The sequence below is a fragment of the Vidua macroura genome, chromosome 6 (genome assembly GCF_024509145.1).
Source record: "Vidua macroura isolate BioBank_ID:100142 chromosome 6, ASM2450914v1, whole genome shotgun sequence".
Classification (NCBI taxonomy): domain Eukaryota; kingdom Metazoa; phylum Chordata; class Aves; order Passeriformes; family Viduidae; genus Vidua; species Vidua macroura.
Window position 1 is genome coordinate 34,271,076 of NC_071576.1, and position 27,114 is coordinate 34,298,189.

The window sequence follows — 27,114 nt, forward strand, 5'->3', positions numbered from 1 at the left end:
CAACATATGTGCTGCTTCCCTTATTGTTGAGTATGCGTATTGCAAAGATCTTATCAAATCCCCTTTTAGTGCTACTTGCACATCTACAAATGTAACATGGATTTGCAGGGTGAAGAAGTGATGCCACTTGCAGGCATGATGGGATGACTATAAATGGGGAAGCAGGCCTGATTAATTCCTCTGGAATTGCTATGTCTTTATATTTCAGTCTGTGTGGGGAATATTATTTCCTATAGCGAAATCTCTCTACACTTAATCCACAGTAATATAAGCAGGCAGATAAAATTTGAGTTATTCACAAAATAAGAATGTTTGTTAGATACGAGTAATTTGATTAATTGTAGAAAACTGAGGTCACGTACTCTTATACAGAATTAACCATGACTAAAACCAGTTTGTGTTCCCAAGACTTTTGCCTTTTTGCTGGTATGCTGTATTTTCCATAAATGCCATTCCTTTTCCATGCTGCACTTAACCTGCTGTGCTCTGTTCTTCATAAACAACAGGCACTTGTGGGTAATCTGCACACTTTCTTTTGCTGCCTAGTGCCATTGGGCTTGTTGCCATGGGCTGAAGGAGACTTGCATTCTTCATAGTTTTTCCCCAAGCAGTTTTTCAGAAAAGGTTGCTGAGATTTTAAATGGGATCTGTTACAGTCAGATTAATATGAACATGAATAATGTTAATCCTGTCTTAGGGGTGTAGTTTTGTGGGTCTTTGTGGTATGTCTTGCTGTTTGCTGTCACCTTCCACTGTCTAGTTGTGGTTTCTTTTCCTCACAAGTCTGCAAAAAACTGAGGGCAAATCTCCTTGGAGAGTTTCTTTGAGTTTAGGGTTCTTAAAATCTAGCTCCTGGTGCAGTTATGATGCAGCACTGAGATTTCTCTTAAAGTGAGTGCATCAGTCAAACCTGTGGTCTTATGACAGGATCAGTGAGGGGCTGACTATCAGAGCAGTTCTGCATTATCAGATAGCTTCCATAGCATTACCACATCTTGTAATATAAGTCTGCTTAGAAAGAGTAATCTATATTATGGTCCATACCAGTAGTTTCACTCCACACTATGCTAATGCACATAAAATATTCTGTTTTCTCCCAGGTTCCCCAAACAGCCCTTTCTAAAGATGTGGGGAACCCTTTCAGCCTTCAGTGTGACTTCATGATCCAAGTCTGCTCCTCTGTATTGGTTAGTGTAGCATGATGCTGGGCAGAATTACAAACTCACTTCTTAATGTGGCAAGGTACTGTGTAGACATATCCTTCATTCCCTGGATGCTGTCTGTTATTCCATTATTCAGTGTTCAGATTCCAGCAATATGAAGCTCTCAAAGAATTCACCTCTCCTTTCAGAAGAACACAGTCTGTCTTGCTAGATTAAAAAAACTCTTTATAAAGCATCTGGTTTTTAAATGATCTGTAGTCCTGGCTTTTTTTTTTTTTTTATTAAAAGACATCCCTTCTATAAAATATGGTAGCTGTAGCTTTCTCTGAGTTCTGCTCTGCAGGTTTGCTACTTAAACACTTACTTTATTCCTGTGGCTTTCATTGTGTTTCTCATTTGTATGTTGTGCTAAAGATAAACCATGAGTGAGTAAGGAGGTAAGAACTTTGGTTATTTATGGCATTTCTTCAAAGAAGTACCAGTCAAGATAGCAAAGGAACAGGTTCTTAAAGCGGGAGTGGACATACTTAAGGAAAGTGACAATGTAAGGTCATTCTTAGCTTCAAAGTGTCATATTCCGTGTCTGAAGCAGAAAGCCTCTCTTGAGGACCCTTTTCCTGAACTAAAAATAACTTATGTGTCAGCATGTGTGATGGGAATGCCCTTGATCAAGCTCTTTTGCCTCAGATAATTTCTTTCCCTGGTTATATGAACAGTGAAATTCCCGTGGAGCAAGCATTTCTTGAGTGGTGCATAGACTTGAGGGAGATGGGTGCTGCATAAAGCCCTGGTGGGAATAATTGCACAAGACCATTTGTGAAGAATTAAATATGAGTGGAGAACAGAAAAAGTGACAAGAATTGTTTAAGGAACTGCAGTCCCAAAGAGGCTTAAACACAAGATGCAGACTAATTTATAGCTCCCCTAAAATTGCCTATAAAGGTAAGGCAAGCTTCTGACCACGATCAGCTGACTCTTAATGTAGCAAAAAGTGTTACAAGATGCAAGGTCTAAGCATTGCAAGACATGTGAACCAGAAGAGAGGATCACCACTCAGAGTTAAGATAAATGGCCATCAGGCCAGTGTGCCGGTTGTGTACCACTAACTTGGATTCAGAGGACTTTCTAGCTGAGCCTCAGAGGCTTGAACAAAGGAAAGACTTGATTAAAGAATTGCTGTGTCACACTGGCTTCTGCTCCCTGGGTCAGACTAGATGACCTGCTGGCTTGGAGCTATTTATTTAGCTGTTTTTACAGTGTTTACAAGGAGCACCTGGATGCAGCCAGGATTTGGAGCCTTGCCTGGTTCTGTGAGTGCAGTCAGTAGCTCTGCTGCCTGCCCTTAGCCTCAGCAGTGCCATTCAAAAACTGGATGTGTTTTTTCTTTTCTCATAGAAGTATAGCTTTCAATACAGAATGAATGTTCTTCCCTTCTCATCTCTGCCCTCCATTGTGGAAGTAGCCAGGAAATGTTTGCTTGATCTGTGATGGGATAGGAATGGGTTGCTAAACATGTCATCTGAACAACAGTGAGAGGTTAGTCTGAGTGTTTCTATTCCTGTTGTCAGCCCAGTGCTTGTCCAAGGTTTCTTCAAGCCTCTTACAGCAAACTACCTCTTCCTATAACTCCATGGGAACTGGTTTCAGCCGTCACAGAATTCCTGCTTTGCCTCTGTTCTCTCCATGTGATGTGTATACAATTTCTCTCTCACTTCCAGTTTCTATTTGAGCAACATCCCCTTGATCCTCATTTGTCAAATAGTTATAAAGGGATACTGCTTGCTTGTTTAGAAGCTTTCCTTTAGAAGCTTGCTTGTTTAGAAGCTTTACTTGGGAATCAGGTTCTGGCATTTCCAGTGAGATACCGAGGACAACCAAAGAATGGCTTCTTTGTCCCCTAAGGGACTTAAGAGGCAGCGTCATTGCCCAGTGACTACTCTTCTAATGCTTACGTATTGTAAGGAATTTTATGAGATCAGGTTTTTAATCATATGGCCAGTATATTGGCTGCTGTTTGATTTCACACATTCTAATGGTGGGTGGAATAGAGAAACTGCTGCTACACTTTTAATTTGGGGAGTGGTGATATGGAGCAATTTTTCTTGGGTTTGTCCCTCATGCTTTTCATCCTTCAGTTGAGACACAGGTAAGATGTCCTAAATAAGAACAGTGTCCTTCTGCGTGATCAGGGATTTGGCTGCTTGCAGTGCTTTAAAATGAAATTGGATTTTTTTTTTTTTTTTAATGTAGGTGTTAATGGGGAATCTGTTGAAGACCTCAAATGATTTACAGGTTTTATTTATCTGATTTCCTATTATGTAACTTACAATACAGCTGTTGAACAGATGTGTGTTAATCTGAGATAAGAAATTCTGTCATGTGCCTTTCCAGCAGTGACAGGCATTCTGTAGCTGCAGCTTGGTTATCAATCAACTCTATTAAGTATATAAGATTGTATTTCCTGTCTTAGTGCTTAGCTTTAGAAGACTGAGAGCCAAAAAAGTCAAACACATTTTTTCTAACATGTATTTTGATAATACATGTTACTCAATAACTGTAGGTTAGATCTGTGCAGTAAACATCTATCATGCTTGCATACTTACTTTCCTGATGATAAGTGTTTAAAAATTTCACTGCGTTGGGAGTAGGATGAGAATGAGGTTGAATTTTGGGTTGACAATTGAAATTTTATTTAGAAATAAAAGCTCAAATTTAAGATAAAAGGAAAATTTTAAAGTAAACCCCCAAATTTTGGATATTCATTGCCGGAAGTGCTCTGAAATAGTAGAAATTTTATGTTTGTTTACACACAGTGCTTAGAAAGGGTACTGGATCAGCTATTACCTTTACACTTTTTTCAGTGTCATACCAGTCCAATGTAAGTGATGAAGAGTATACCTTTCCTCCCAGCCTTTAGGCTGCAAACTCTAGGCTGTAGGCCACTGTTGTTATGACCCTAAATTGTACTGACACCTGGTCAGGTATCATGGTGAAAGGTAGTGTGTCTCATTGTGAAGACATTCAGGAAAAACAACTGCACTGATTCTTGAGATTTCTGAAGTGCCCATTCTTCATGGCTAGCTGTCTGGCCTTTAGGATAATGGCTGAGCTTTAATTGCAGCTGTTATCTGTAGAAGGGAAGTCCTTTGGTACTGCAGTAAAACATGTGGTTGTGGTTGTTGTGAAAGTGCTAAGTGCTGTCAGTCTCCGATTTTTTTTTTCTTCCTTTTTCTAATGGCAATTTCTTTCTTTTCTTAATGGTAACATGGGGGAAGAAAAGGTCATGGGATACCAGTCCAAGGAAGACTAGCATTTCTTAGCCTAGTTATTTACTAAATTACTTCACTTTTTTATGGGTGTAATGTACTTCACTTGCATAAATGAGTGTATGTAATTCATAGTTCTCTACTGAGGTGTGTTACATAACATACTCTTAGTTAATGCATCTATCTTGAATTTGTGTCAATACATTTTTTTTTTTTCGAACTCCTCTGCCATGTACTTTGTTATTTTTCCAAAGGTTTGGCTAAAGGACTATCAAGTGACTAATACTTGAGTTTTTTAAATGCTGGATACACTGGATTTTTTTATATAACATAACATGGGATGGTCTTGCCCTACAAATTTGAGACCCTCTCCTGGCATTTAGCTCTATCCCTTGGTAGGATTTTTACAATTAATGCAGCTTCTTGTGCTGTTGGGAATGCAGTCTTGTGTGCGTGTGATCAGCAAAGATAAATTGTAAACACAAACCAGAGCAGATCCATCACATTTGTTTTGAGTGTTCAATTGATTACATTGAGCAATAAAACATATTTTCTAACTTGATTATTGCTTATTATGGTCATAATACTTCTGAGTAATTTGCATTTAATATTGTGATATATTGAGTGAAGAAAAATGAATCTGCAAATAGCAGTGACAGTGACTGCAGTAACATGGGTACATGAGATGACTGTTGATTTTGGCTACTAAAAGTAAATGCTTGAGGCAAAATGATTGATTTGCACTTTAGTAAAACCCAAGATAAACAAGTAAAACCCAAGATAAACACAATGTACTGTGTTATAATTGCTCTTAGATCATATTTTATGTGATATTCAAAGCCTTTAAAAAAAACCCTGTCATTAAGTCTCTGAACAAACTTTGCTACCTTAGGGCATTGAAGCCAGCTGTCAGCGAGGGGGAATGACTGGTTTTGCTCTAAAGGATCCCTAATGAGGGCACCAGCACAAACACCCCATCACTCTTCTCTTCTGGACTGGAATTAGAAATTGTTTTCAATGAACTTGTTTGGAAAGAGAGAGAATGGACAGAACTCATTTTACAAGTACAATAAAAAGGCAGTTTCTGAAATGGTCTCATTTCATGGCTTTTTTTCAGAAATATTGAAGGAACCATCTCTAGTCAATAGTAACAGGACTTCTATACCATTTCAAAGTACTGATGTGCATATTTAACTACAGCTGAAAGTATGCTTGTTAGAAAGAATTTTGGGACCTGTTAGTATTTGCACAGACGCCTGTGCAATGATAGTTTACTTTTATCTCAAAGATGTCAGAGGCATCCTGAATTTCATCCAGTTGCTGGCTGCTCTGGAAGCTGAGGCAAAGGCTGTCATTAGATTTGTTAGGCTGAACGAAATTTTAGTGGTCCTGTATTAATATCCCCATAGATGTTACTAAGACCAGTCTGCTAGATCACGACTCACCTATTCTTACTTGAGAGGTTCTGCATCTGAATTTGTAATTCTGGTGTCTTTCTGTGGTGAAGGAAGGAACTGGGCAGCTCTAGATGTTCAGCTCAGAAGTAGAGCTTCAATGTCAATCAAGATTAATTTCATACTGTGTACCTTTTGACTCACTAGAACCTTCATCAAATGTTCTTAAGTCCATGTCAATATATAAGGAGCAAGCATGTTGGATCTTGCTCCTGCTGTGCAGTTTGACATAGTAACACAATAGAGCTTAAAGCTATCTGGAGAAAGTTTGTTAACCAAGTCAGTATTGCGCTTTTCCAGCCATGTCATTGAATAAAATGCTTCTGAAATGCCTACAGATGCTGCTCTCAAGCAGTGGCTATGGAATTTTGGGATAGGGTGGCCTTTCCATAACCCAGCTGGGATGCAGCGGGACAAATTTTTAATAGTAAACAGTAAGTGGGATGTAGCAGAGGGTGGAATGAGCTGAGACACAACTGCTGCATCTCCCAACTAAAGTGTTCTCAGATGATTACTTGTAACTTCTTTTGCCTCCTGAATTTCAGCTACAGGAGTTGGAGTAGGAGAAATCACCTTTCTTTGCGGGGGAGATGAGGGAAGAAAAGATAATGATATCAAAGGTAGTCTTCTGTAAGACCTCCTTGCTCTGAAGCATGTGTTTGTGATACCTCTGGGTTGGGACTTCAATAAGATGGTGAATGATAATAAAGTGGTTGGCGATAGAGTGAGAAATGAAATGCCTGCTCTTTGTTTTATTAAACAGGTGCAGTGCCATACCTACACTGGATACTGCTGGTGTGTGACACCTGATGGCAAGCCTATTAGCGGCTCTTCTGTACAGAACAAAACTCCTGTATGTTCAGGTACTGTGGGAGTGGCTTCAACAAATACTAACTTTATAACCAGAGGGTTGGGGTGAATGCATCCTTCTGAGAGCCCAGTCTTTTCAGGTGACTTGGCCAGTTTACCCCACTTAACGCTGCACTTTGGACTCTGGCATGTCCACCCTGCAATTAGGATACAGACACTTCTGCAAGGCTCAGTAAGAAAAACCACTGAGGTGACAACTTGTGGCAGCCAAGGCAAGAGTCAGTGTTGCTGTGTACACCAAAGATTTGCTGAACAGATGGGATAATTTTTTCCATGAGCTGTATTGTAATGAAATGGTTCTTGGCCTGTATTTTGTGGGACATGGAGTAATTTTTTGTACAGAGTGATTTCAGTTAATTCATGAAGGTGGTTCTATGCAAAACTGTCAGTTTCTGGAGTCCTGCGATTATAATGAATTTGGGTCTTTTGACCATGTTGCTTAGTTTAGGGTCCCTGTGTTTGTGTTATAGGGGTGGACAGCACTGGGCTTGCACCACAGCTCTCAAGAGGGAGATCCAGACCCAGCTGTTACTCGTGTTTATTAAGTGATGTGTTTCTGGGTGCTCAGCCTGACATTACTTTGTTGCCCAGCAGTTCATTGAGACCAAATCCACAAGTTTCTTTAAAAAAGAGTAATGCTTTTCTTTCTTCTCCTCACCATTCAATATGGTAGCCCATGGCTCACGTGGAATGAGATTGGGCTCCAGATTTTCATATGGCCCTGATCAATAGTGGTCTAGTTTTGTGAGCTGTTGTGAACAGTCCTGCTGTGACAACACCACAGTAAACACAGGCAGGGTTGTTCTGTACTTTGGGGAGAATTGAAAGGCAACACTGGAATTGTGCTGTCCTTCTCACTTTCCTGTATCTCCCCAAAAAAATTAAAGAAGAAGGAAGAGGCAGTAAGCATAGAAGTGTGTTTCTAGCATGTTTGGTGATGCCACGGCTTCATGCTCTACAATCTGCACCTCGGGGGTTTTAGTATGGCTCTCACACCTTGCAGTGTTTGCCCTTTCGGTAGGAGCATGACAGCAGTCAAACCTTTGGGATTTTGATTTTTTTTCTCACCTTATCTGCTGTTCTCTTGGCTGTAGGGTGTTCTGTGGTAATAAGCAAACTTGCACTTAATACTTGTGGTAATAAGTGACTTGCATAAGGGTTTGAGTTGAGTGGGAGAGTTGTCTGAGAACCAGTGATCCAATGTACCTTGAGGAGATGCTTGGTTTTTCACAGGCATGTGGAAAGAAAAAAAATTAATATCCTATATTAGTGTAAGGTGCAATCCTACAGTATTTTGGCTTAAACCTTTAGGATATGACTTTGTGACACCATTTCCAGTATATCATTTTGGTAGGGCATGTTTTAGACTTTTACTGATCTATCCAGTTAGTCTTGTGCTGTTTATAAAATCATGTTGCAGGAAAGTAAAGCCATGTTATACTGTAGGACACAGATGTTAGACATATGATGACTAATACTGAGTTTATGCTTACTACTTGTAATTCAGCAGTAGATCTGTGATGAACTGATCTGCAAGTGAAAGTGTCCAGGCAATAGTTTACCTTCAGAGTTTGTCTTGATCAGATTCTTGGGGCTGTCAGAGCTGCCTTCTTTAAAGCTGACTTTTGATCCATGTTTCCTGAATGTTCAGTAATCATTGGAATTGTTTAGTAATGGTGCATAGAAGAATCAGTTTTCTGTGAATAAAGCTGTTAAAAAAAAAAAGAAAGAAATAAGGCTTATAATAGATTTTTATACTTTGGTAATGGATTTATTTGAAGAGCTTTTATTACCTGTTCAAGTTTTAGTAGAAAACTGTGATGAAGCACTAAAGCAGCGTGCAGAACCAAGCATGGAATCATACATACTGTGTGAAGATCTAAGTTATAATAAACAACCCAAGATGTGTTCTGTTCAAGTACATGCTGGATCTTACTTAGTGTCCCATTTCATACAGCTGGGGATGTTCAGGGGTTGGTTGAAATCCATTTTCTGCAAATTGTCCCACTTAATCCCTTTCCTCTGGAATACTGTGCTTGCATTCCCTGCACACTCTCCCCATCTGCTTTTGATTTGTTCTTCCTGACATTTGCAAATGAAAGAAGTGACTCTTACTGATCTTTCCTTCTTGCCCTTGGATTTATTCCAGGTTTCTTACTAGCATGGTGCTCTGTTGAGGTCTTTCAAATCACTAGATCCAGCTACTAAAGATTTCTTGTTTACCCTTATCCCAATTTAATGTGTTAATGCATAAAACTTCCTTATACATTTCACGTTGGTTGAAACCACAGGCTCTCTGAGTCTTAAATGGAGCTGTTGACATGTAAATAGATGCTTTATGGGTCGAGATATTGGCTGTATTATTGTGACATTATATCCTCTGTGTGATCATGCAGCATCTAAATGGATGTCTTTTTTTCTTCTTTTTTTTTCTCCCCTTTAGGTTCAGTAACTGATAAACCATCAAGCCAGGGTAATTCGGGAAGGAAAGGTGAGTGGAGTCCTGTGCTTCACCAACTTGTTTTGTAACAGCAGCTGCCCAGCCAAGTCCCTTAAGATAGCTCAGAACATGGGTTCCTAACCATCTCCAGGGTGCAGGGGTGGATGTGCCACTAGAGCTCCCTTTCAGAAGGAGAAATAAGATGACTGTTCTGCTCCCTGTGGAGTAGAAAAAGGGTGTTCTCTGCTCTGTGCTTCTCAGCTGAGTTGAAGTACAAGAAAGCTGAGCTTCCCAAAGGAGTGGCTGGTCTGGAATAACCTCTGCTTGTTCACCTTGAAGTAACATACTGAGCATTTCTCAGTAAAATCCCTAGAGATTAGGAAGGCTGTCAGTATGATCTGTACTCCAGGAAATAGGAGTGCCAGTGCCATGGTTGTGTCTTTGTATGCGTTGAAAGTTGGGGTTTAACAGTGCATAAAACCTGGCCAGCTGGAGCAATGCTGGATTAAGCCTTAGCAGTGCTTGGAAACCTCATGGGCATTGATTCTTCTTCTTTACACTCCTGTCTTCAGTCCTTGCCCTTCCTGAGTAAGGCATTAGATGGGTCATTGTTCTCCTCCTGTGAGTATTCATAGCTCTTCCCCATGTCCTCTGGTTTGCATTCACTGAAATAGTTTAGAGGGATGACCACTGAAGTATACCTTGAGAAGCAGTCAAATATGTCTTTAGGCCTTTTCCACACCCTACTTTTCAGCCTTTCTCCCCTCTAGCCCCAGTGGAGAGTCAGCTTTTGAGTTTGTCTCTGTACTCCAGGAAAACTGTGCTGAATACATCCTTGCTTCTGCTGGTGAGGATCAGTGCTCTTTCCTGGGAGAAGATCCTGTTTTGATAAGCAAAGCAGGATTTTTAGTGCTAACTCTCTAAACCAGTTATTCCTGACACTTCAAAACAAAGGAAAACACTGATTTTGATGCCAATACTTTGAGGGACATCTTCCATGCTGGGAATGTCAATCAGGTCCTGAAAGCACTTAATGAGGATTCGATTGCTCTGGTCAGAGTAGAGATGTATTTTGAGCATATCTGCTCTGCAGCCTATTGCTTGTATATAATAGCTTAAGGTAAGGAGAAGAAATATGCAAGGAAAACTACTTAGCTGAGACTGAGTGCTGAAGCCTGTTTCTTATTTTAGGTAAGGATATGTCTCTTTAAACCTGTAATTATGCATTAATGTGTAACTGGCACCTGAACACATGGTTATAATTCTGTTAATGCAATCATTGCCAGTCTAGCCCGAAGTACAAGCAAATCAAATAGCTCTTGAAATCTGCATTATTTTGGAGTTATTTGTAGGTTTTTTACCTGGGTAGTCTTGGTCTGTTCTAGAATTGAAAGCAGCTGACATTGGATTTCACGAGAAAGAGGAGCAAAAGGGGAAAATCTGAACTTGTTTTTTCTTCCACACTCCCTTTATTAACTCAGGGGTTGAAGCATGCAAAAAGAAAACTGTAAATGGTACGAACTAATTTAAAATTTGTAATATAAAATGATTCTCCTTGGTGCTGCCTGTGGCATCCTATTTCAAGGATGGTATGCTTGGTCATGTGGCTGCAGAAATGTGCTGTGCAGTAGCTGTCAAAGGGGAAACGTTTCCCTTTGGGCCAGCATGCTTCAAGCAGTCATGTAAACTTTCTGTCTCCTGCAGTTCTGAATCTGTTAGTATCTGCTAGAAACCCACACATAAGCAAGTCTGGCCCTATTCCATCATGTTAGAAAAATACTTATGAGCAGCTATTTAATGGGTCTTTTAAAATCAAGAGGGCTTTTAGAACCTGTAATAATTTGATTTAAAATTTGATGGACATAGCATTACTTTTTCATCTAGTGGTGAAAATGACTAATCTAAAAATGAATTTGTCCTTCTTATTAGTTTTTTTTTTCTTGCCTTAAGTTACCTTGATTCAAAATTCCAGTATCAGGTCCTGTTGGAAGGAAGCTGAAATCAAGAACAACCTGGCTTTCTTGAAGCAAGGTGGTTGCTGCTGGTCTTGCTTCTCTGAATACTAATGGCAAGCCAGCATGCACATAACCATTTGTTCTAGCTGAGTGTTGTTCAGGCACTTGTTGCAAAGATTGCCCTTTGCAAGGTGACAAAAAGAGCATCCTCAAAGGATGAGGAGAGGTCCAGCAGGAACTGGGTCAGTGATGACTTTTCTTTTCTAGAGGCACAGCCTGGAAACTTCTGAGATCTCTTTGGGCAACTGCCATCTGATTTGGGAGCTTTTGGAATTTTCCTATTGCACAGCAGTCTCCTCCCTCTCTCCATCCCTTAGTGAGGGTCTTATGGAGCATATCTGGCACAGAATAGGTACTCTGAGGAAAACAAAGAATAGCTAAGACTTTCAAAAGTGATTTCTTTTTTCTCATTCATAGAAGAATGTAAAATATGAGCTAATAAACTTTGTGCCTTTCAAGTCTTCAGGGCAAAAGGGTGGAGGCTGCTCTGCCTTAGGAGCAGTGTGGATGGGTAGGCTTATGCTACTGGGTAATAAATGAAGACTTTACTGGCATATTAGCTCTCCTTTAGAAGGAGCAAATTAATGTTGGAAGGAGAAAAATGTTATTGGTAATAACTGGTTATTGGTAATAACTCTTTCTCCAGATCCTTTGCCCTCTTTTCCTTCCTGTTAAGCTCTGATTTCTGGGGCTTGGTAGGTACGTTGGAGTACCAGAAGATATGAGGTAACATATGATTCCAGTCACAGGCTCTCTCACTACTGATGAGAAGAAAACAAAATGGCTTTATGTTCATGTGGCTTGGCATGTAGTTCCAGAAAGTGATTCTGTGGAGCTTTCTGCAGAGAGCAAGCAAGCATGCTGGCAAGAGATACTTTTTATTTCTAAATTCCGTGCTCTGTAAATAGCATATTTACATGGCTGCTATTGCTGTATGATGCAATGCCAGTTAGTCATACAATTTGCCCCATAAGGTAATTTAAATCAAATTAAATTGGCACCAAACCTAAAACTTTAAAATAGGCCATATTGATTTGTTCTGTATCTGAGAAGTGTTCAGTTGCTGGAAGGCAGAACAGACCTGGGCCTGGGGAGATGGAAGTGTGTTTGCATGAGGTGGAATGGAAGCCCAGGTCCTCCAGGGCATGCTTGCTTTGTGACTTTGCAGCTCAGACACTTACCAATGTCCTTTTTGTGCTGAGTTTGTCCCACAAGTGAAGAACAAGTTCCCAAGAAATGTAATTGCTCTTCTGTGAGATTAGGATATCCAGAACCTGAAGATTTCTTTTGCTCATAAGGAGCATCTTGCATTAATTTGCTCCAGTTGCTGATAGTTTGATGGTCCTGAGACACTATGAAAATGCATGCTGTCCTCTAGAGGTCTGGATCTCCCCAGTCTCTCCCACTAGGATGTTGTTAATGTTTTAAGAAGCAGTGAAAGGCCTCCTCGGAGCCAGCCTTACTGGATTTCTTCCCTGCCTAAAGAATGGAGAACATTCCTTTCCAGCCACAGGGAAAGTGTGCCGTAGTTTGAGACAAAAGAAGTAAACATGAAACAAAATAAAATTTTATTTTCTTTATCTGGGAAGTGTTGGAGCTTTAGCTCAGATTTAGCATATTGCAATCAGGAGTAGTGTCTTTCACAGTCACCAAGAAGGTTTTAGATGTAGTCTGGTTGGTATTCAGAGGGATGTAAAAAACAGCCATGTGTCTGCTTATCTCTGTAAATTCACTTGGTCTTCCTTCTTAAAACTGGAAACAGAGTAAATTAAAAGTGAGTGAAGAGGAAATATATTGAAGTGGGGATACTGGTTCATTAGTGGTAACTTACTGTTCTGGATGCTATGATACTATTTTAAAACCAACTGAATGAAAGAAGTGGAAAAGAATGGATCCCAGTAATCTGGGGTTTAAAGGTGATGCAACTGCAGGGTAAATTTGGGCTGGAGTACCTTTCAGTGTCAGTCATGAAGAGTCTTTAGTGGCATGAACTCCATTTTTCTTTTATAAAGTCTTTAGCAGTGCAAAACGTTCCAGGCCTGTTTTGACTTGTCTTGTTCCCCTATTGCAAAAGCTGACAATAGGATCTGCAATTGCCTGAACGGTTGTTGGTGAAATGTAAGCTCTGATGGCCCTGCAGAAAGCAAAGCCCAGGTTGAGCTTGTTGTACAATTACTGTCTTAAGTGTAGACATAACTCTTGTATGGAGATGCAAAAAGCTTTTTCTCAGTGAGTTTTGCAGCATATAAGAAAACACTGAAACATTTTGAGAAACCTAAGATGAGCAACTTGAAATTCCTGCTGAGAAAACCTAAGATGAGCAACTTGAAATTCCTGCCAATTAAACATGTAGAATTGGGTTCCTTTTTGTGGGTTTAACTGTCAGAAATTAGTTTAAAGGCAGGCTTTGTTGGCAGGAAAATCCTGGGCTGCAGTTGTGGGCAAGTTGGCCCATTCTGTGGCTTTTTTCATGCTTTTTTCCAAGAGTCTTACCTCTAGAAAATGCTAATGGCCCAGTTATGCAGCCAACAGACTGAGCAGTTTGAATCAGTAATGAGCCATTAGTGTGAGTCAGTAATTAGGCTGAGCAGTAAAGGGCGAACACTCTCCTCAGGCAAACCCAAGTGAAGGAGGCTTCTGCTGATGAAAATAAATGGAGCTGCTTGTACCTGGGGACCTGGGAGCTTTCTCTGCTGGTGGCAAGAAGTCAGGTGCAGCTGGCCCTAATTCACCTGCCCTCAGCTTGCAGGGAGAGGAGCACATGGCCTCCACAGGGGCTCGAATGTCTCACAAAAGACAGATAATACCTTGACAAAAACCATCAAATTGAAATGTGACTAAAACATCAGTCTGGGACTTTGGTCTTCACCTTCTCCAGATCTTTCTGGATTCAACTCAGTACTACGTACTGAAACACATCTGTGCTGTTACACAAATTGAGCTTCAACTGCATCTCCAGCCTCATAAACACTGAGAAAATGCTTTGGTGTCTTTAGCAGTTAGTGGAGAATACAGGAAAGAAAAAGAAATATTGTGTGGCCTTCATCAGTAAGATGAAGTAAATACAAGTTTACCAAGGCAGTATGAAGTCAAGTGATGGTTCTAGTTGTTGAACACCATCTTATGTTTAATTTCTTGCAGAACATTAGCAGGTAACAAGTCTGCAGAGCTACCCAAACAATTCATCTGCATCCCTTATGCTTAGTGTATATATTTAAACAAAAAAATATATACTAATTTAGAAATCCAGATGGAGAACTTGCGTGCAAGTATCATTTTCTGAACTGTTTAACTTCATCATGTAATGTTCCTAGACCAGGACTGATGTGTTTTTCAGGTATTTTGTGGGTAAAATATACACATGTGCTGAAAATGTGCACAAACAATTTGATGCTTGTGGATAGAGCTGGGTGTGTAGTGTAGCTCAGTGGAAAGTCAGACTGTACTATGCATATGTAATAAGTCTGCTTCCTGAAAGCAACCAATTTGCTATGTGTGTGTGCTACAGGAGGGCTGCAAGTCCTTCAGATGTGCAAAAGCTTGATTTGTTCTGCCACACACTGATGGTGACAGTTTCTCAGTCTACCCTGTTAAAATCTGATGGAGTTAGGAAACAATCTATGGGAGAAACATGAATATGTTTCTGCTTTTCATGAAACTAGGATAAAAGGTCAATAGATTGAGAAGTTATGGGGTTAGTGTAAAAAAAAACAGTCCTGCAATAGCTCAAGTGAGCTGTGAGCAGAATTTCTGTAGATGGAATTTGTAGCACATAAGATTTTGGTTAGTTCATATTTATATTTCCAAGCAAACTTAGCAGTGGAATTGAAGTTTGCTTCCCTATTATAAGAATAGTTCTGTAAGAAATACTATTAACTTAATCAGTAGGTTTGCCAGCTTGTAAATAGTCAGAATTCTCTCTGGTTCCTATTGCTATCTCTATACTGTATATAATCTACAAAATTATTTATTAAGTTCCAGTTAAATGTAGCTGTAGAAAGCAAGTCAATTTCACAGGAATGGTAGACTGTAGTTTGCCAACCTGACAGATTTTATTAGATAGCAAGAACCCAGCTTTTAAATGGGAATTGTGATTAAATTTTTGAGAACAGAGGAATAATGTAATTTTACAGTTTTACAAGTGTATATTGGATAACTTTTCCAGAGCAGAGCAGTGTTCTAAAAAGCACTTAGATATATCACATGAAGCAAACAGATTTTTGAAGTATTAAAGTCTAGAAGTAAGACTTCAAATTTGTTGCATAAACAGTAGAACTAAAACCAATCCTTTTGGTTCCCCACATCGCTGCCTTGTCTGAAACTGTTTAGTTTTCATCAAGACTTTTTTGTGGGCCTCAGAACATATGTATCAAATTTAAGACTGGAGAAAGTTTCATTGGCAAGTATAAAAGAAGGCAAATTCTGTTTTAAAGTGTATTTTGTTTGATACAATGCAAGAATTCTGCTTTCATCTATAAAGCAGCAGTTCCAATCGGTAGCTTAGTCTATATAATATGACTCAATAAAATTGTAGTTTACAAGTGTTATTATAGCAATCTACAGACAACTCCTGTCTGTAATGTCTTAAGAACAGTTGTAAAGTTTTTTAAATTATTAAGTCATGGTATTGAGCAAGCTGGTGAGTAGATCTAATAAGTAGACTAACAATTGATTAAACAACATCTGTTAAGGTATTATTAACTGTTTATGTGTTATACATGGATTTCTGATGTCTGATCATTACAGCTTGCCAAGAAATTGAATAAATTTGGAGTCTGTCAGTTGGTTTTGTTGTTAAAATACTTTATGTAGGCTCAAACCTTTTTCTCTTTTTAAAGAGTTGTTGACATTATTCTTCTCATGCTTTATACAATCTAGACATCTGAATGTTAGTGTTGTTTTCTTTCAAATCAGTGTAATGCACCAGGAAATGTGTTTTGTCGTGGTGCAGGTGTTTGGTCAAGGGGCTGGAAATACTTTCCTTTCAACTCCTTTGCCCCATGAGCTCTGTCAAAGTTTCTCTATGGGAGAAATAAACTATGAAATTGTGATGGGAAATCTTGAATGCATGCAGACCATGTGTGCCCTTAAATAAGGTAGGGAGAAGCTGGAGAGACAACCCCAATGTTTGTTCAAGTTCTGCGATGGCTCCTAGGGGGATTAAAGATAGATCTTTACAACAGATCTATCTGGAATAACAGCTTTCCTGTGTGTGCTCATCTGGACTTTTGTTCTATGTTGACAGCAAAGGAGCTGTACTGCAAAATGCTTTGATAAAGGCTGAGGATGGGAGAAGTCTTCCCCACAGACTGAATTTTTCTGGGCACTGCCCATGTATTTTGTTACATGTTCCTGTGCTCATCTTGGTGCTCAGTTTCTGATGGGACCTTCAGGTGCTGCATCAAAGCAATTTGTGTAAGGACTTGACAGGTTTCATCTTGACTGTTCAGCTTCTCACAAATATGCCATTAAATGAGATGATTCTTAAAATCAGCTGTCTCTGGTTCATTGTGAACAATACGTCTGTAGATGTCTGGCAGTCTGTAACTTCAAGATTGACCTTCACTTTAAAAGAAAAATATTTTAATGTTGAGAATGTGTTGTCACTTATACGCTGTGTACACTGAGCTGCTTTTTTCTGTACATACCCATTTCCTTCTGAAATACATTAGGTCCATTGGAGGTCCTTCCAGCAGTACTGTTACCGTATCTGGTTCCCTCTGTTCTCCATTCCTTCCCTCACACAGAGGAACTATTCCTTTGGTTTCATAATCAAATAGAAAACCTCCTTTAGACAATATTCAGATTCTGGGGTGGAAAAGCTGGGGCTATGTAGTTAGAGAGCAAAGTTGTGCTCACTCACTAAAGCTCTGACACTCCTCTTTAATGATCCAGGGAGGAAAAAAAACAGTGGAAAAACATATATTTCCCCCCTCTCCTTTTTCTTCATTTTCACACATGCAATACAGATATAACAGTGAGGTATCCATTCTCTTTGCCTGCAAGGAAATGAAAAGGCATATTGTAAGCCCAAGGCTAGTCTGGTTGTCAGCCAGGAATTAGTCCTCTAAAGGAGAAAGGGAGAGGGGCTGGCGAGAGAAGAAGCTGGAAATGAGGAGCTAGAAGGGGGAAAGTACACTCTGAGATAGGTTGGCTGCACATGGCTAGAGGTGGCAGGGGTCTTGTGCTTCCTCAGTATGCAGGTGTTGGGAGAAAGGAAGGCAGCTTATACACAGGCATGTGTCTGGGGGAGCAGGGTCAAAAATTTAGACTATTTACTTAATCCCTTGGAAAGGCTTTTTTTCTCTCCTGTTTTCTTTTTGTGTTTAACAGACTGCTTTACAGGGGACACGTGTGGTAATTAACACATGCAGCTGTAGGGCTTCAGCCATATGTCTGAATTTCAAATGGCCATTGATCTGGCAAATTTCTGCTGTCTCCAACCCCCCACTTATAGGCCTTGAAGATGTGGGAGAATTTATAGAGTCTTTACCTTGAAGAGACCAGAGCTGGAAGGAGAGGAGTGAAAGGGAATGTGAGTGATACTGGGGAGAGAAGGAAGAAAGTGTGGTACTGCAACCACACCATTCCATGCCCCTTGCCCCAGCTCACTGTATATTATATTATCAGGTAGCTTCTGAAATGTTTCCAAGGCTAGGGATCTTGTTTTTATTATATAAAGCTTGCATAACAATTGTTAAATATTTTTCCTTGATCAGAATCACAGTGTTCTTGTGGGCATTTCAGATGTGCTCCCTTTTCCACAGCTGCAGCTATCTGGGCTCTTGCACAGCCTGAAGTGACAAGGTGGTAGTTGATTGTGGACTTTGAGCAGCCTTTCAGGAGAGGTAGTTGAGGAGGGGGTGTCTGTTTGGCTGTGTGGAAACAGAGAATACTTCACATCAAAGCAGAGGCTCCTGGAAAAAAAAAAAGTGATATATTGTAGGTAGAATAAAACCAGAGAGGCTAAACTAAACAATCATAAGGTGGTTGTTGCTTTTGCCAGGAGTGATCAGGCAGCTGTTGACAGTGCTATAGAGCTTTTTGCAAACTTTGCTCAAAGTTTGGGGCAATGTCAAGTGCTAAAAATCTTGCTATGAGATATGGTGCCTTAAGCAAAATATTTCTTTGTATGGAAACTTTTTTGCTCCCTGTTTTATTTCAATTGTCACTCAAGGCAGTGAGCCAAATGGAAGATGGTTCAAAATAAAGATTCTGTAGCTTAAAATTCTGCAGTATCTATAATACTTGTAGTGTTTACAGGGTGAGATATAGAAGAGTTCTTCTACTAAGTACAAAGCTATAAAAACATTAAGCATCTCTACTTCCCCTCCTTCAATCTATTTTTAAACATTTTCAGTGCTAGCTATTGCTGATTTCTTGATCTGATCACTCACTCTACAATGTAAGTAGTACAGACACTTCGGAGGTGTTTCTGCTTTGGATTAAAAAAAAAAAAAAAAAAAAAAGCCACCAACAAACATTCCTAACAGTCCACTGTCCAGCTTTTGCTGACTGTGATTTACCCAGCCTGTATAATATTGGTAGTCTGTTTCTCTCTGTTGTGCCTCTTCTCTCCAGTTTCCCTATGAAGCTTAGTGCCAGGACTGTCTGGAGCAGCTATGTGTTACATTGCCTCTTCTAACTCACCTCCCTTTTCTCAGTTTATTACTACAGACAGTACTCCTTCTTGGAACAAGATGGCTAACATCCCTTCTATGGATTGGCAATAGCTTTTCCAAGTAATTTGGTTGTGGCCTATATTGATATGCACTTGGATGCAGTTTTCTAATTCTTCTTTATTCAGTGTTTATTACAGCTTATTTCCTTTCAATTGTTAATCTCCCTGAAGAATAAAGTTATTTCAATTCTTCCTCTCATCTTCATTACCTTGATCCTTTTCTGTAGAAAAAAAAGGAAGTGCTGGATTTACAACTGTATAATTGCTGGGTTGTATTTAGCACAGCAAAGCTTTTCTATGCCATTTGACCTGTGAAGGTGTCTGCTGGTCAAAATGAGCCTTGGACACTGCTTTGAAACTGACTGCCATCCCTACAGCCAGCTGCCATTGGTACTTGATAAATATGTCATCATTCTTCAGCAAATGTGTTAGGTAGTTATGATTTTTGGTAACAGGTAGATTTTGGTGCTAGGTGTTATGACCATACCAAAAAAATGTTTAGTCACACTGATTCTTTTAGCTGTGTCTTCATTTCCACTCAGGTGTGTGTCTCAGACTCTTGAAGGACAGCTTAAGTACACAGCTGAATGAAAAATATTCTTTGCTCCCACTGGGAGCCTCTTTCTGCAGCCTGTATATGTTTTTTAGTTTTGAAGGCATTCCAATAGCCTTCCCAGGTGTTGTCGTAGCTGATTTTTTACACAGGGAAATTGTTGCTGGTTCATAAGGAGAAGAGCCACTTTCCATGGTGGTCGAGATTCATTTCTTTAGCTGTGCAGAACATTGCTAGCAGCTGTGAAACATCAGTCTGCAATGACAGGCAGGCTGAGATCCTGTCTGAAAACTTACCAGATGACGGAAGCAGAGCCTGGAAGCTGAGCTGGGACTCTGAGCTTTGTTCCCCTTCTCCTTTCTCAACATGTAGTTGAACTAGAGCATTTTAAACATTCTTACATTGCTGGTGAGAATGGGCTCATAGCTTATCTGCTGCTAGATACTGTGTTCTGAAATTATCTTAATTGTTCATTATTCATTATTATTGTGAAATAAACATACAAGTCACTCTATGGCACTTACATGTAGCATTTCTAGGCAAGCTGTTCAGTGGGGCTAATGGATTCTAGTCCAAAGAGGGATTTTAGTGTTGTCCCTGCTGCTGCATAGCTTATTTCAGAAGATATATGAACTAAGTAAAAGAATGAAGTTTGAAACCATGGAATTGAGAATATGGTCATCTTTCAAGGTAAAAATACTGTATACTTATACAGTAATTAAACAAAAAAAAGAGAATGTTTTGGTTTTTAACTCAGTAAAGTAACCAGAACAGCAGCAGGATAGAAAAATGCAGGAATACCAGGGAAATAGTCCCTTCTTCCAAAGAATTGCAGTACTTTACCTATGATGGAAGGGAGGAACTAAGCTCAAAGGGAGAAGGATTTGAATCTGATACAGTGGAAATGGTAGATTAAGAAAAATTACTTGTATCTTAGCAGCTCCCTCAAGAGCCTTTGAATGGATATGCAGGTTCTTTTTTTTTTTTTTTTTTTTTTCCTTTTTTTTCTCCTTCTCCTGGCAATTTGAGCCACTCTGGAAGTGAACTTAAGGTTTTTGACTTAAATCAAGGCAATTAAAATCACTGGCAACCTAGTTGTCATGCTCTTTGAGACAGTGACATAAGTGTAGGCTTGGTTCTATAGGTCAGAGCTGATGACAAGAGCATGTATTGCTAAGTCACAGGATGATTTCTGTTTGCTTAAGGAATAAAACTGCTGCTGGGATTGTTACAGAAGGGTGAGAATAATAAGCCTCTGAAAGTGGGGGAGGGCACAGTGGGGACAATGACTTCACAGTTTGACAGTGATTCCACGTTGATCAAAAATAAAGCTTTTTGTGCAAATCTAAACTGAAGATAGTCTCAAAAGTAACCTGACCTTTATTACCTGCTTCACCTTTTTAACAGATAAGGTTCAAATCTGGCCTTGGGCATTTATTTTTCCTATTACTTCCAAATTTTTTAAGAAACCTATTTTGCCTTTTGGGAAGGAGTTTGGCTGTGAAGTCTGAAAACTGTAAAACTTCAATAAGGTAAATCTATGCACAGGGACAGGTCTTCTCCATTTAAGTTTCGTTGCATTTGACCTCAGAAATGCTCTGATAACCAAACTTAAATCTGATCATATGCTTCTTTATCCCATATCTTATATACAAATTGCTTTTATAGAGAAGATCATCTCTGTGTTGGAGTTTGGCCCAAAAATGAACTGAGAATTCTGGTTCTAAACACCAGGACTGTGTACAGGTTCCTTATTCTGAGTTAAATCTGTACTCAGGCTACCTGTGGGGTACTGCTGCTTCTTGTCCAAAAGTCCAAGCCTGCAAAATTGGTTAAGACTGTGGTTTACTGTTTACAATTTGGAGAGAAACTGGCTGCAAACCAAGAAATCTTATTTCACAGGTTTTGAGGTTTTGAATCCCTCACTTATTGCTCGGTAGAATGAAAGAGAGATCACACAAACCTGTGGCTCCCTGCTGTCCTCCTAAATTAGTTGATTGCGCTGTATTGGGGATTTTAGCTTGAGAAAGGGGAGAGCAGAGGGTGAGTCTCAAGTTTGAATTAGGTGAGTGCTCTTAAATAATGTCTTTAATAATCTTAAGGTAGCTTGTCTTCTGCTTGGAAGCATGCCCATACACTTCAGAAAAATGTTCTTTGGAATGCTACATTTCTGTAAGTGTGTTAAAAAAACAACTTTTCACAAGTAGTAAAGCAAAGTTTCCTAACAGCTCAGCTCAATTCTCTGATCTTTATAGCTGCTGCTTGTTCAAATAACATGTATTGTCTCTGCATTGACACCAAAATCCCTATGAGTTTTGCCATCAAAGCGGTAAAGTGTAATGGCTCAGTTTTCAACTGCCTTGTCTTCCATGCAGCAGTATTAGGAAGATATCTATCTTTTCTCCCCAGAAAGGTTTGCACAACTTTCAGAAGGGAGTCAGGTATTTTAAGTGGTAATTACGGTAAGGGCTTGGTTCAACCTGCAAAGTTCAAATCTGAATCAGGATCTGAACTTTCCCAGAGGCAGAGGGTGGTTTTGGACATTGTATTGGTTTGACCTATTATAGTGCAAGCTCTGAAATGCAGGTCCAGATGTGGACTGGGGTTTTGTATCTTTCCAGGTATGAGACGTTAAGTGTCACTTTTACATGACACATAATTGCAATAATATGAAACTGGATCTCATGTTGGGGAAGGTGTCTACAACTTTATGTTTGAAGGGTAATACCTTGCTATGTCTTAATTTTTCAAAACAAGCTGTTTAAAGGCTGCAAACAATGACAAGTTAGAGGGGAGGTTTCTTTTGGCTAATTACTGTAGAACTGCCTTTAGAACTTAGGCAGTAAACAAGGACTTTGGATTATAGAGAGATTCTGTGTGAATCTCAAGATTCCATAGTTTTAAAGCCACTGAACCCTGGAGACTAGAGCATTGCTATTAATGAGTGCTGCTCCAGACTGCTTTTGACACGTTTGCTTTTGAAGGACCAGACCCAGGAAGAGGGAGCTCTTTGTTTGTGGTCAGAATAAACTCATTGTACACCCAGACAATTAACTCCTCAGTCGGCTTGCCAGCCTCTGTAAAGCACTCCATTCCCCTCTCTGTCTACCTCCAGTTCTATTCAGACACTTAAGCACACCAGTGTTTTTTGTTTATTATTCTGAAAAAGTCCTTCACAAGAATGGTCGAGCAGATCAACATTGTCCTCCCAGCAGCATTTATCTCCGCCTGGCAGTGAGTGTGTCAATCAGGAATCAAAAAGCCAAACAGAGGAGGCTTTGAATTGTGTCACAGGGGTCAGAGTTACTTCCAGCTGTCTGTGCATGGGATAGGCTTTCTTGCAGGGCGAAGAATTGTGCTGCCAAACAAACACTGAGTACATTGGACCACAAAGTCCTTGGGGCTTCAGTGGCTTTTTTCATGTTGATGCACCTGCGAGGGAGATGTGAGAAGGAAGCGGGGGGAACTAATGCCTTCCAGAAGGCACAAGGAAAGGCTCCTTATCCTATCTGGTTGATATCTGGAATGCAGTGCTGAAGTAAAGGCTGCCCACATCCATATGGCATACAGAATAGTTGATGTAGGAAGAGAAAAATTACGGCAATGACAGTGCAAGTCAACCTTTTCAGTCAGGAGCTCATTAAGCCCCACAGAGCCCTTGAGTGTTTAGCACTTAGTAATATTTTCCCTTTTTAAAGCAAAATTTTACTTCACATGTCCATGTCCAAGTGTTTGGGGGTTGTTCTATCCAAAGGCAGCACATAGTTGCTGTTTCTTAAAATTAAAGCAATAAAGAGTGAGAACATGGCTTTTGCTGATTTTGTTTAAAAAGCTGGAGTTTTTTGTAACAGCTGTGGGATCTCCATGCATAGAAGTGGTCGGACTTGATGATCTTAGAGGTCTTTTTCAACCTAAATGATTCTATGGACAGGAGTGTGAAAACTTGGCAGGGGAGTCTATCTGCACTGGTGTGTTTCTATTTCAGCTGCTTGCAAAAACTTACCTTGATTGGCCAGATTGAAAGAATTTTCTTTGCATGAATGCTAACTTTCTGCACTTATATTGGCAATATATGTCTGTCCATAAAAGTTGCATAGACAAATTAATTATGACTTGCTGAAATTGTTTCATTTAATGTAGAGAAGGATTGTGGTTAAGGCAACAATTTACTTCTCCCCTGCAGTACCAGAAGGGACATGTATTTTTGTCTAAGACCCCATGTAGTGCAAACACAAAACACAAGTTTTGTTGTCTTTTTTTTCTTTTTCCTTTTTAAATACTTTAAATACACTGTATCTGGGGGTAATACATAGAAATGTCAAAGTCAAAACTGCATCTTCAAGATTTAGGAGCTGCATGGATACAAGGAGCCTAATTGACCCGGCAGCTCTTTGTTTGTCTGACCAGAGTTACTAAAGCTGCAGGAATGAGTATGTATGACTTGAGTACCTCAGGAGTACTGGAGCCTAGGACACCTCTTCTCTCTTGCTGTTGGCTTGACAGGTTTGCTAAAGGTGGACTTTGCTGCATCAAACAGGACCTGCTAAGAGTTCACACATTGTCCTGGCTCTCTGTGCTCTAAGTTGCCTATTTAGCTTCAGCTGTGCTCTCTAATGACTCAGCCAAAACCAGATGATGGTAATTGAAGGAACCACTTGACACTGGAAGAAGGCTGCCTCTTGCCAGAGCAGAGCTATGCACTTAAAATTCTCATCTGCTTATTCTATCAGTCTGACTCAAGTCTGGGAACCATTGATGTTCAAGCTATAAGCTTTCAAAAAAGATTAGATTTTGTATATAGCCTGGATGATTGACTCCATAAACACCTGTGCTCTTCAAAATGGAAGAAATGTTTACAGATTGCCTCATTCCCGTCAGAACACAACATTAGCCTCCCACATCACATCTTCTACCCAGGAAAAATATACTCACTGCACAAGTCATCTGAATACTTGCATCATCACATTAGCGGACCAAGACCTGTGTGCTTCCCCAGCAACATCAACCTTCAGTACATCACTTTTATCTCCCAACTTTTCCCCTTTCTACAGCTTCCATAAGGTGGCTTGAGTCGAGAATGGTAATTCACAGCAGCAGGCAGTTACTTCACATATTTCCATAGTAATAATGCTTTTTTATGTCAAGGAGTTTACTTTTCTCCAGACGTAATTCAAGTTGCTCATGGCCTTAGTGCATGTCATTCAAAGCAAAATGATCACTTTAACAGGTGTCCTTTGCATGGACTGGATCGCCTTCTCCCTCAACCCCAGTGTACACTACAGTCATTGCAGATGTGGGTACTTGTTTGCAAGCATAAGAAGGATATTCTAGTGAGAGCTTAAAGAGTTCTTGCCCAGTAGTAGTAGTAGATCAGGATGTGCAAGTAATTATCCCTGTTTCAAGACAATGTCAGTCAAGTGCAATAAAAACTGTTCTTGCTTATGAACTTCTGACAGTAGTAGAGGAATTCTGGAATTCTGGTTTATATCCAAGATACCTTAATGTGAAAATGGCTTAGGGAATCTCATTTAGACCTGCCTGTTCCACTCTTGTCCTGTGGCAAGATAAAAATACTATTTTAAAGTTGACAGCAATTGAGCCAGAAAAATCTGCTTAACTTTTGCAAGTGTACCCTAGGAAAAGGACAGTTACTGGAGGAGTTTTATAGCTTTGAAATGTCCCGTGAGGAGGTATTCTACTGAGTGATACTCCTTGTAGACAGTGGTCTTGGAAAAAGAAAGTGGGTATTCATGCTGGTTTGTAAAACCACAAGTATGCCAGTGAACTCCTCCTCAAGGCTCTGAAAATATTCTGCAACCAAGGGATGTGGCTCTGAATTACATGAGTTCCTGATCTGAAAGCATTGCTATCTAGAGGGATTAGGAAGTAACACTTGATCTCTTTAATCTCTGTGACATGCTGTGTATAAGGAACTATTGCAGTGGCATGCCTCTTTTGAAAGTGTGGAATTTAACAGCTCTTTGAAGAAAGGAAGAGACTGTACCCAGTGAACATACTTCATTACCTTTGTACCCAAAGTAACAGTATTATATACTTCTCATATAGTATCACAGGAGACCTTAGGCCTCTGGAATAGTTCAGGGTTTTGTTCTATATTGAAATATTTATTTAAGGAATACAAAATGTTTTTTCAAAACTTTCAGGTATGTAAAATAGGACTTATGCCTTGTTTGTGAGGAGCAAACAGGCCAGTGGAACAAATATTCAGTGTGACAAATGGAGTATTGAGCGAGAGGAAAAATCAAATAAAAGCAGGCAAGTACTAGGGTGGTTTTTCTGCCGAAAGGGAACAGCAGTGAAACTTGACATAAGCTAATTTGGAACACTGAGACTTGCTGAGAATTCTCCAGTTTAAGAAAAAAAAAAAATTGGTAGTTTCAGAGTAAGAAGCTGGCAGCTGGGAACTGAGCATGGTGTTTTTAATGAAGTGCAATTTTTGTCTTTTATGTGATTATTTCATGACCTTTAAAAAATCAGAAATATCCCTGGCTTTTGATTTTTGAAATATGGTGAATGTAATTACAGGGTTCTTGTCTATTGCATTTTTTCTTGTATGTGTGATGAAAGAACTGTAGAACTGTACTTGCTTGAACAACAGGGGAATAATTATACTTCTCTCTATTTGCAAAACCCTTAATACTGTGCTGGGTGCTGCTGCAATGTGGATCTAGTGACAATTTGGCTTTAGTAATCCAGTAAGGAAATTACTGTGTAATCCATTGAGCCATTTTACTGAGATTATCCTAAACAATAGCTTTGAATTGAAGGGTTTGTTTAATACTCTCCAGTAGCTTAATGGCTAACTTCATACAAAGGCTGCTGCAAAATTCTCTTTAAGCAGAATGTATTTGACAAATTGTAATTACTGCTGTGTTCCTTGCACATACATGAACGTGAAAGAATCCCCCAGAACCTGAAACATCCCGTGTTCTGCCAAATTTCAAATAATGATTTGGATCAAGTGATGTGGCTCAGATCCACTTCTAATTTTCCCGCATTGTTGGCTTCCAGGTTGCTGCTTTAAATCTGAAAAGTAATTCTGTAATTACTTGGTGCAGAAGCATTCATGAGAGCAATAAGAAATTTATTATTGCACTGGTCTTTTTTAAACACCAGGTTTCCTCCTATTTTGTATAACTTGATAATTATTCACCTTTCTAGTTGTTCTATGAGTGTCTTCAGTAGTTTGGGGTTGGTTTCTCAAACTTTAAAGCCAGTTATGCTAATTACATTCTGTTCACTGCTTTGTTACAGTGTAAAGTGCCATCCTAAATAAATAACAAGCCATAGCTGTGGCTCTTGGAACCTTGCAAAAGCAGAGCAACCTATTCTAACATAAAAAGTGAAGATCAGCTATTTACTTCTATCCGAAGAGCCTTTAAAGGGCAAAACCTTTCTCCTTGTAATTTAAGAAATATTCAGGATTTTTTTCCCAAATCATTGCTCAAGCTTTTAAAAAAATAAAGACAGCTTATCCAGGTTACTGGTAATGCCCAATAACAGAAAAGCTCAGAACAAGAGCTGACTGAGGAATGGTAAGTATTTTTTCTTCTAAGTATTTTTTGTTACACTTGCAGTTTAGCATAAAACCAAATACAGTGATGAAGAGGAACACGACAACAGGATGTCTCTCTCATTTCTGTCAATGTCC

General features: G+C 39.5%; 1 protein-coding gene across 11 annotated transcripts in view; it reads left to right on the plus strand.

Annotated features, from left to right (window-relative positions):
* The window catches only part of SMOC1 (SPARC related modular calcium binding 1), a 164,117-nt gene that overhangs the window by 86,390 nt on the left and 50,613 nt on the right, over positions 1-27,114 (plus strand). For all 11 annotated transcript variants that reach the window (XM_053979827.1, XM_053979820.1, XM_053979824.1 and 8 more), the window contains 2 exons: positions 6,647-6,746; positions 9,197-9,244. In XM_053979827.1, coding sequence (XP_053835802.1) covers positions 6,647-6,746; positions 9,197-9,244 — 148 coding nt within the window. The remainder of the gene's footprint in view (positions 1-6,646; positions 6,747-9,196; positions 9,245-27,114) is intronic.